Raw genomic sequence first — 11,331 nt, 5'->3', positions numbered from 1 at the left:
AGATCGGAAACTTTATGCTTCCTGTTCCCAGAAGCTGCGAGGCGGATGTTTGAAGACAGACTACATTGTTTGGTGAACACAAATAAAGACTGGCCGTTGCACTTTTCAATATTTTATGTGGTTATTTTATTGTGATAGAGAAACACAAAGCAGTTCATAGTTGCTTCTTACTGTGAGGATTTTGATTTATTGTGGTGGCAATAAATATCTATGAATGATGTGGATCTGATATGATCAGAAAGATTGTTTTTTCTGTTTTCTCCACTGTTTCAATGACTAAACAATTAACAAAGCTGACAGTGAGTGCTCTCGGTCAGAATATAGTCATGTGTTGGAATGGTCCAGTCAAAGTCCACGCCACAAAACCCTAGAATCAATGGCTACATTCTCTCCAATCTGAGCTTGAGATCTTTTTCCAAAGAACAAAATTCAGTTCTGCTTGCAGCTGAAACTGGAGTGAAAAGCTGGAATTCACTTTTTAGTTCTAAATGTCTAAACCATTTCTGTAAAACCTTCTTTCACTTCCTCCCCTTCACAACACCTTCCACAGAAAGGTTTTCCTTTCAGTCCATCCGCTGCACAACAAATTCCACTTGAGGCGCTAAGTGGCGAGTGAGACGAAATCAGAAACAACTCTAAGGGCGTGAACACTTACAAATCTGTGGATTTAAACACACAAGTGCCGGAGTCATTTTTCGTTTTTGGTGCTGATCTTGACTTTCAGCAGGTATTGATGGGGTTATTTAAGAAGGGATTCTTCTCCTCACCCCCCACTGAGCCGTGAACCAGAACTGAACTCCGGCAGACAGACAGACAGACAGACAGACAGACAGACAGACAGACTCACGCTGGCGACCTTTACAGTTCCCTCTGTTGCATCCAATTCAAAGCTTTTACACTTTGACCAAACCTGCAAATTCTATTCACCGTCAGTAATTCATCTTTGTACTCTAGGAAAGTCTGATCTGGTGTGTATATGCAGCGTCTGGTCGGACGGAAGGTGATTTCGATGATTTGTGTTGTCATTCGCCCTGACAGCTTCGGACCAAAACTAAATTACACAAATTTCATGACTTCAGTCTGAGTTCCCCTGGTTTTGTGTTGCTCTGCCTGCCCGACGCAGAAACATCTGGATCCAGTAAAGGCCGTCATGCAGAGAAGGTTTTAAACCTCGGAGGAGGCAGAGTGTGGGAAATATCTGCATGTGAAACAAAATGGATTAAAATCTTAAGGATGCAGAGGGAGGGGGGGCTGTTGGTGGAGAGCCATGAAGCTCCATGAAGTTCTCCGGTCCAGGGTGCGACGGAAATTTTGAGATCCACTTCAGGAATTTTCAAGAAAAAACAAGAACATTTCTGAGCTTGAAACGTCAAAAGTGTTTTTTTTTTAGAAAATTCTCACAATTTTTTTTTAGAAAAAACTTAGACATTTCTGAGTTTGAAAAGATGAAAAATTGTGAGGAAAAAAAACTGAAAAAACTTGGAAATCAATTAGAGCAATTTTCAAGACAAAACTTGGAAATTTCTGCGTTTGAAGCGTTTAAAATTTGCTTGGAAATCCCCCACACAAATTTCCAAGGTTTTGTTGTGTTTTTTTCCTCTTGAGAATTAATGAAATTGATGTCAAACTTTCTGAGCTTGAAAAGTCGAAACTTCTGCTGATCACTGTTCTATTTAGAAATCCTGAACATTTCTGAGATGAATCTGAGAAAAAAGTTTGAAAAGTTTAAAATTTGTCAGGAAAGATTTTTCTGCTAGATTTTTTTTTCTTGAAGCGACGTTTGACTTTTCAAACTCAAATTTCCTAAATGTTTTCTAGAAAATTTCCAGGATTTTTTCTTCTTTTTTTTCTATCTTCATTGAGCCTATTGTACATAATGGTGAGTAACATAAAATAAAAAACAGAAAAAAAATTTAGTCTGTCTGAATCTTCCTCTCTTACTCTACTGATGGCTGCTGTATTTAGCCAAAACTCTGCATGAGAATATAACATCCAACCCTTTTGCTCCCCCTAGTGACTGGAAACTGCAACTGCAACCTAAAATGTGAGGATCTGAAATGTTTGTGTCTTCCAGCAGAGTTTACCACACCGAGGGCCATCCTGACGGGACACGACTGTGAGGTGACGTCTGTCAGCGTTTGTGCTGAGTTGGGTCTCGTCATCAGTGGCTGCAAGGGTGAGGCAGCCGCTTCTCTGCGTCTGTGTGAAGCCTTCCTCTCATCCGATTGGCTAAATAACTAATCACTTGTAAACCACCGAGGCTTTGTTTGATCAATTCCTACCAAAATGTATTTTATTTGGAGTTTTGACCGTTTTTAACCACAGCAGATGAGGAAACTTCTCCATATAATCCATTTTTGCCAAAAATAGGTTTTCAGTTTCTTAACATCTTCCAGTTTTTTCTTTTGAAAGCTGAGTGATTTTGTTGTCGCGATGCTCCGTTTCCTTTGACTTGGTCACTGAAACAGTTGAACCTTTGGATTCCTTTGAAGTGGAGTTGGGCTGCAAGCTGTGTTTGGAAGATTAAAAAAAGAAAGAATATTTAATCTGGTTGGCATCATGTTTTCTGACACGACTTGTAGCTTCTTTTTTTTTTTTTCGCCTTTTAGACTGAGATGTTCACTGTAAACTTTAGTTTAATTTCACTTCATTCATAACAGAATAACCTGCAGAATCCTTGAAAAACATTTTACTTCTCAAACAATGAAAACGTATTTCAGTCATTATTGTAAATGGCAGTGCTAAAGAAGACATTGTTATATTATATTATGATGATTTTGTTGCATCTGACCTGGGAAGTAAAAATCTTGAAAATGCCACAGTCTTTCTTTTATTTTTAGAAATTCACCTTTTTATAAGTTATGTATTATAACGATGACGGGAAATTTGAAATAATCATAATTTTTTTTTAATTGTTGTGAAGATGATTTCACTTTTTTCCCCATAAGTGAAATAATCTTTCAACATTCAGAAATTGACTTAAAGCTGCCATTTCCTGCTGAAAAACACTGATAATGTCTAAGTCAGTTTTGTCTTATTTAAAGTCTACAAACTTATTTGCACTAGAATCCAGACCAAAACTACTCTTTAAGATTTTGTGATTTTGCAGGGCAGTTAAAGTTTGAGTTGAATTCACATTTTCAGGAATTAGTCGTATTATTTCCAAAATAAGTTTTTTTTTTTTTCGTTTTTTTTTTTTTTTTTTTTTAAACAGTTTACAGATTGTCGTCATTACACACACAAAAGATAAATCAGCGTCATATATTAAGCGTAGCTCTGTGTCTCCCTGTGTGTAGAGGGTCCCTGCCTGGTGCATTCCATGAACGGAGACCTGCTCCGGACCCTGGAGGCCCCGGAGAGCTGCCTGCGGCCCCGGCTCATCCAGTCCTCCACCGAGGGCCACTGCATGATCTACTACGACAAGGGACACTTCTGTCTCTTCAGCATCAACGGCAAGCTGCTGCGACACATGGAGGTGCAGGACAACATCAAGGTGAGGAAACGGCCGTTTCTCCTCAGGCTCTCCCCAGATGCCGCTTCCGTCTGTACGTCTGCACCACATCTGGGGCGTTCAGGGTTTTGGGAGTGGGGGGTTTGGGGGGTGCAGCCCAGACGTAGCGCTGATTAAAGGCTGGGCTCGGTTCGGATCTGAGGCGAAGGTCAGGACGCCTCGGGACAAAACGGGAGGGCTCCACGTCTCGCTCTCCCCGTTCCACCGCATTCAGCAGAGGAAGCGCTCCCGTTTGATCCGCGGATCCGGTGTCGGGTCGGATTGCGACGGTGGCGGGAAACGCTCCAGAGCAGCGGTCAGTTCTGGACCCCGACACCATTAACTACCCCAGAGCGCAAGAGGACACATTCCCCCCGCTGCCCACATTTCCTCCCTTGTGGCCGGAGCGACACAAGATAGCGGCTTCCACCTTTGGTTTCCAGGCCCTTTTGTTTCCGCTTTGGCCTGGGAAATGAAAGCTAGCTCTGACAGACGGCTGCACGCCTGTTTCCTATTAAAGGGCCGGTATTAAGTTTTTCCCAGCCACATAGTCCCATTTTATTGCACAATCAAGTAACTATGTAAACTTCAGTTCTATAAAAATACTTTATATATCAAATATGACTTCAAATAAATTTGACTTTATAATTCAAGGCCTTAAAATTGGGCCTCTGTGTCTTTAAGAAGCTTCTGTTCTTTCTGAAACCTTCAGGAAGTCGTCACAACATGGCTCCTCTATCAACCCTTTAGCAACGTTTTTACCGGTGTTTCACTGAGAAGTAGCTCCTATAATGAGCTCAGCGGATATTTGCTAATAGTTGCTGGCTAGTCTGAAGGAGCTGAGTGGGTAGAGCTGCTTGATAATGTGGAAACTTGGAATGGTAAACCTGCCACAATTGCAAATTTTGCTGGATGATAAATTGTCCCAGAAGTTATTACGATAAACAATAATATTGTTGTTTTGAGACTATTGTCAAGTAATGTAACAGTGATATCTTAATAATGCAAGAACGCATTGTGAAAGATTAATAAACTTTAAATTCTAATGAACATTTAACACTAGAAATGAAGACTTTTATCTTCCAGTTTTTGTTCAAAAGAGGAAAACAATAAATCATGCAGATGGAAATGATTGAGCTCCTTTTAATTGATCATGCCTTTAATAGATTTATTGCGACAGAGCTAGTTTCACCCAGGCGATTTGCACAACTGAATGGTTGCCATGGGAGATTAGGTGATTTCTCAAACGTGAATGAAAGAATCAGAGCAGCACTCCAGGTACGTTTCTGTTGAGAAAATAACTTTATAAATGAACTAAAGCTTGAAAAAAAAGTACTTTACCCAACACAAACAGAAACTTCCCGTTTCCAGGATCTCCTAACATGTAAAGCCACAAATACTCTGAAACATGGACTGAGCCCGTTATCGAGCGTTTAATTTTCAATCTGTCCTCATGTTTCCTAGCTGTGTTTAAAAAGTTACTACTAATATTTTTCAGATTAGCGTTGTAGTTATTTTTCCCCCCACATTTCTTCTGCTCAGATGAAGCCGGGCAGACGGACTTGGTCTCTCCTGCAGTAAATTCCCTTCGTGTCACGCGGCATTAGAAAAACCCAACATGTTGAACTCAGGCTTAGACCCCCAACCCCCTGATTCCAGCCGCTATTTAGTACACCGGTGTACATACCAGAATCAATCTTCTCTGGCCTCTGAGGCTCGGCTCAGTGTGACTCCAGGATAAATAAGTGTTTGTCCTGGCCTGCTGCAGGCACTTGGAAGCGGAGAGTAAAAACGTTCTGGCCGGCTCTTTATAGAGGTCTGGAGTCGGAGTCGGGATGACAGCCTAACAGTCGGCATCCTGCTCTAATAGCGGATTTGGGTGACGGGGAGCCATGCTGAATAGATTACATTCTTTTAAGTTATAGTGCGACTCAAGCAGTGTAACCATCTCTGCAGTTTTTTTAACAGCCTCTGTCAGCGTGCCGGGGTGGTGGTGGGGGGGGTGGTGGTGGTGGTGGGGGGTAAGAGCTCCATAAATTAAAAGTTTTACCTTCTTCAGCCTTGAATCCACCCATCAGTCTCTGAAATATGGGAATGAAGGCCGCACATGTTTCTGCACCACTCTTTTTTTTTTTTTTTCTTTTTTTAGTCATCCGAGCCAAGTCGGCCATGTTGGCCCCTACAGAGACGTCGGCCATCTTGTTTGGCCGCCCAGTGGCAAAGCGGCTGATTTATAATGTCTGTCTGCAGCCTCCTACCTGGCTGGGCTGACATGTCTGCCAGCGCTGCCGCTTCCTGCTGCGCTGCTCTCGGGTCATAAACTCCCCCAGCAGAACGCATCACAGTGCATTAGGCCGCCGCTGGCCGCCGCACGCCTTGTTTTTAGGGTTTGTTAGCTAACTCTGCTGGTCGTTTGCAAAAGTCACAGCAATGGCTTTCACAGAAAAATCACAAAAGTAATCTTGGTTTAGTTTCTAGTGCAAATGGAACTAGTGCAAGTGTTCTAATATCTTAGAACACTTGAAATAAAACAAAAGTAACTTACAAGTAACATTTCAGCAAGAAATAAGAGCTTGTTTTATGTTAAAAGTTCATTAATGTTGATGATTAAAAAGAAAAGTTAGAAATCCAGTGGTAGTTTCACTTTTAACAAGGAAAAAAGTCTAGTTATAAGGGAAATATTCAGTGGAACTAGTAACTTTTCATTAATATTATTGAACTATTGACTTTAAACAAGTGCAAATATGTTGCTGAAAAGTTACTCGTAAGTTAGGAAACTTGAAATAGGACAAAACTAGAAACTTGACCAGGAGGAAACCTGCGACCAGATTCAGACCAAGTTAAATAAAACCCATCCACTGCAAAAACACCAAATCTTTCCAAGTAGTCTTGGTTTAGTTTCTGGTGCAAACATCTTAGAACACTTGAAATAAGACAAAACTAATTTGCAACTAACTTTTCAGCAAGATTTGGGAACTTATTTTATGTCAATAATTCCTTACTGTTGGAAAAATGTAAAAATCGGGGACAATGTCTTTGGAATTCAGATAATCTACAGTATTTCTTTAAAATCAATATTAAAGAGTTATTGTCTGAAAACAAACTCCTGTATCTTGCTGAAAAGTTACCGGCTAGTTTTCTCTGATTTCAATTGTATTGAATAATTTCTAATTTCAGGTTTACTAAGATGTTTGCAAGAAACTAATCCAGAAATTCGTGGTAAGATTTTGTGTTTTTCACTGTCAAATCTGGCAAAAAAAGAAAAGAAAAAAAATCAAATATGAAGCCAACATTCAACTCTACTAAAAAAAAAGAAAAAAGAGTCAAATTGCAATTTGAAAAGTAACATTTGACTTCATATTACTGAGAATGTCAATTGTTCACCTAAGTTTTCTATTTGAATCATTCCACTCTTTAAAAAAGAAAGTTAAAATAATCATAAACAGGTCTGTCACTGATTCCTGTTGGTTGTATGCAAACATCTGAGCTGACATGGAGCTGAAGCTCCTAACATTTAAGACGGAACAACGAAAACAGTTTCAATTTCAAAATCCAATATTGCCATAAAACTGATAAACAGGCTGGTGAAGCGACAAACTCTCTGTTCAGACTGGATCTGAGTTCAGACTGGATCTGATTTCAAACTGGATCTGATTTCAGACTGGATCTGAGTTCAGACTGGATCTGATTTCAGACTGGATCTGATTTCAGACTGGATCTGAGTTCAGACTGGATGGATTGACCTTTTTTCTAACGCCGTTTCCAAAACGAATCGACGAACCGGCCGATAAAAACGTGAGACGTCTTGAAGCAAAAACTGAATGATCGGCATAAAAAGCTGCTGCCCAGTTCTGTGCTGCTACGCCGTTGATGCTTTTTATCAAGTTTTCTTTTTATCCAGTAAAAATTTGAAATCTTTATCTGAAATGGATTCTGGGTTGGTCCTCCTGAAATCGACTCATTTCATCTTTAAATTTCCTGATTTTTTTAGTCTTTTTTTTTTTTTTTCTCTCTGTCTCTCTTGTCCATTAAACTCGAGCCTAATTAAACACACATGCCGCTGACGACTGAAGCCCCGAGCCGCTACACGAAAAAGCTCTGGCGGCTGAAAGACGTCCGTTCCTCGGCGTCGTAAAAGCGGCGGACGACAAAAAGCTCTCTGCGTCGTCCGCCGCTTTCAGAACAAACACTCGGCCTCGTCATTTCATCAGCTACGGTTTGGCGCTGATTGATGCCTCTGACTCTCTGGGTTCGGGCTGCCAGCGCGCTCCGTGCCCTTAATGGTCTCCAGCACACGACTTGATTTGTGTTCATCCGATTCCTGGGGGAGCCGTTTGGGCCGCTGCAGTTTGCAAGAAAAGCAGATGAAACGAGTAAATCTCCGAGTTCTGCTCTTGGGAGACATCTTTAGTGGAGTGGAGGTGTATGTGTGTGTGTGTGTGGAGTTATTTGTTGGACCAAAACACTTGGAGGTGTGATGGTTGCTTTGTCGTCACAGATGATCTGATCGCCCGTCGTCGGGAGGATTTACGGTTGAAACCAGGCGTTTATTTAACAGTTTGCCTCTTTTTTTCACTCTTCCATTCAATCAGATTATTTTTTTCATGTTTCACTTTTGTTTTTGTTTTTTTCCATTATGAGCTTCATGAGAGCACCAATGTGTGCTGACGTTTCAAAAACATAAATACGTAGTTATTGTGTGCTGCTTACTAAAAAAAAATGTTTGACTTGATGTAACTGATGTTTTGACGTAGCCTATTAAATAATTCAGGTTTTGTTTTGGCCTCTTTTTCTATTTGTTTGTGTTGACAGTAATGATCCAGTCCAGTCTAATCCCTGTAATCTACAGTTGGAGGGGGAAAAAAAAACTGCATTTGGTTCTCAGTTACTTTTTCTAAACTCTTTTATCGTTATCATAAAACGATATGATAACTATAAAATCATATGGTGAACATTTAAAGGGACAATATTGTGCATTTTCCAGGCATAAAGTGTCATTTTACAGCACACTCTAGTAACTGTTACCTTCAGATGTTGTAAAAAAAAATACTGTAATTATCAAACACGACTCAAGATGTTTGACTTCACAGTTTGATGCTTTGATATTGAAGTTCTGTCTCTTTAAGAAGCTCCTGCTCTTTCTGACATTTAGTTCATTAATGCTCCTCCATTAAACCTTTAGCAACTGTTATTAGCAGCGTTGCACTGACATAAGTCCAGCAGATGCTCAGTGCCTCCAGGTGTTTGCTAATAGCTGCTGCCGCTAGTCTGGAGGAGCTGAGTGGAAGTCCTGTGAGGCTGAAGCTACTCGCTTAGGCTCCTGTAAACGGTTGCCATGGCGATTTAATGATTTCTCAAACAACCAACAAACCAAAGTGTCTTGATATGTTGCTTCAATATTTCTGCCGAATGTTCTTTTTCGTTCTGTTTTGTCACAGTGGTCCCTCTGCAGCCTGAATTACTGTCAGACAATCAGAAAACACTTTAATGTTGATGTAGTGTAAACAAGCCCCTGTTTGTTTACTGCGTATGTTTTTCCTTGTTGTTTCTACAGCATCATGTAGTGCAGAGAGATCGTTGTCATCAGTCACAATGTAGTAGCATGCTAGATGCAGAGTTAGACTAACAACCTGCCTGTCTCTGTGTCAGGCCATGCTGCTGAGTCAGGACGGTCAGTATCTGCTGACGGGTGGAGATGGTGGAGTCGTGTCCATCTGGCAGGTGTGTGACCTCAAACAGCTCTTCACCTTTCCTGGCTGTGACGCGGGAATCCGCTCCATGGCAATGTCACATGATCAACGGTAAGACCCAAAGAAACCTCAGCCTGAGACCTCAGGTGAGACCAGACAGTGGGTCACATGACATCAACTGGTATCGATAACCAGTTGATGTCATGTGACCTTTAATTCTGCAAGTGGTGTTCATTTTGTCCCTGTCAATGTAGCTAGGAGACTCATGTGGTATTGATAGGTCTGGTTCATTTACAAAAACTGTTTATTGTGAGTCAAACGTCTTTCTTCCTTTTTTCATGTTTCTGCTTAAATGACCATCCATCCATCCATCCATCCATCCATCCATCCATCCATCCATCCATCCATCCATCCATCCATCCATCCATCCATCCATCCATTGATTCATTTATTCATTCATTCATTCATCCATCCATCCATCCATCCATTCATCCATCCATCCATCCATCCATTCATTCATTCATTCATTCATTTCCTGTTCACCCTTGTCTCTAATGGGGTTGGGAGGGTTGCTGGTTCCTCTCCAGCTACGTTCTGGGCGAGAGGCGGGGTCACGGGGTCACCCTGAACAGGTCGCCAGTCTCTCAGTGCTTAAGTGACTTTTATGTGAAAGCATATTCATCCAGGTCTATACATATTTACCATTCATGTTGATCAGTTTCCTGGCCAATTACCGATTATCTTTAAAAAGCCTCACCTGCCGATTCCGAATTTGACCAACGCTGATTTTTTTTCTCTTATGTTTTTCCAAAATGTTGTTAAATGTAGCAAGAAAGTCGCTGAAGTGTCAATAGTGAGTGACTATTGTTAACTGCAATCAGACATAACCTGGTTGGGCTGGTCTGTCAGTCAGAACAATGGTTGGTTTTTAGACCCTTGCTGATGTAGATAAGATCGATGGAAGTCTTTTCCGATCACAGATCCCTCAAGTTAAGGTAAACGGGCCCAATCTTATGGCGGTCTCCTACTTTAAATGGTACATTTCCCGTATCTGTGTGGCGCTTCATCAGATTCAGAGGCGCTTCATGCTACATTCACACACTGATGGTGGCAAAGCACTGTAGCCACACTGTAGACCATTATGCAAAACGGCTAATAACAGACTTTACTTCTGCTTTTATAACGGAAAACATTGGTGATTTCTGAAATGACTTTTGTCCAAAGTTAGTAAGAAGGGCCACAAGTCTACAAACCCCTACTATGGAAACGAAAAGAAACTTTTTCATAAACTTTCTGAAACACTTGTCTGAAAGGAGCTAGTTGTTGACTTAGACTTATGTTATTGTCTCCTGCTTCATGGAGCAAAGTAAAACCAGAAATTATTGGTCATCAAAAATGTAGCACAACAAAACAAGCAAATCCCGTCATAATCCTGTCATAATCCTGTCATAATCCCGTCATAATCCCGTCATAATCCCATCATAATCCCGTCATAATCCCGTCATAATCCCGTGTACGCACAGCAATTATTTTCACGTTTGTAGTGATGTTACTTCTGTCCCACTTCCTCCTCAGGTGCATCATCACTGGCATGGCGTCCGGCAGCATCGTCCTCTTCTACAACGACTTCAACAGGTGGCATCACGAGTACCAGACCAGATACTGAGGTCCAGACCAGATACTGAGGTCCAGACCAGATACTGAGGTCCAGACCGCGGCGCCGCCAGCTGTCCCGACGTGAACTTTCATCAAACGGTGCTGTTCTGCCAACAGCTCCACGTTCTGAATGTATCTCGGTGGGAAGAGAAGGAGGGGGGAGGATCTGTTCTGTCAGAGCAACAAACTATTTTTTAAAAAAGGGCATTGCTATATATTTTGTAGATCAGATAGAAAACGTTTCCTATAACTCTTTAAGGTGGTGGTTGGGGATTCTGTAACGGTTTGAGTGGAAATAATCTATTTTTAGCTGTAAGAGTCTATTTTCATCTCCTCCAGGAATAGAGGGGGGGGGCTGAGGGGGGGCATGTTAGGCTGAAAAATCCAAATATTTATGTACTTTGGATTGAGTGATTCGTGTTGGTGTGTGTGTGTGTGTGTGTGTGTGTGTGAGAGGGGAATAATTATTAAACTATACTTCACTTAACCATGCTT

The 11,331-nt window shown here is 41.2% G+C and overlaps 1 protein-coding gene across 1 annotated transcript in view; it reads left to right on the top strand.

Annotated features, from left to right (window-relative positions):
* lrba (LPS responsive beige-like anchor protein) overlaps positions 1-11,031 on the top strand; it is a 218,394-nt gene extending 207,363 nt beyond the window's left edge. The window contains exons 54-57 of the mRNA XM_044113800.1: positions 2,075-2,176; positions 3,297-3,493; positions 9,140-9,291; positions 10,756-11,031. Coding sequence (XP_043969735.1) covers positions 2,075-2,176; positions 3,297-3,493; positions 9,140-9,291; positions 10,756-10,846 — 542 coding nt within the window. The 3' untranslated portion in view covers positions 10,847-11,031. The remainder of the gene's footprint in view (positions 1-2,074; positions 2,177-3,296; positions 3,494-9,139; positions 9,292-10,755) is intronic.
* Positions 11,032-11,331: the final 300 nt, after the last annotated feature.

This window comes from Gambusia affinis, linkage group LG04 (genome assembly GCF_019740435.1).
Source record: "Gambusia affinis linkage group LG04, SWU_Gaff_1.0, whole genome shotgun sequence".
NCBI classification, from domain to species: domain Eukaryota; kingdom Metazoa; phylum Chordata; class Actinopteri; order Cyprinodontiformes; family Poeciliidae; genus Gambusia; species Gambusia affinis.
This window is presented reverse-complemented; position numbering and strand designations above follow the sequence as displayed.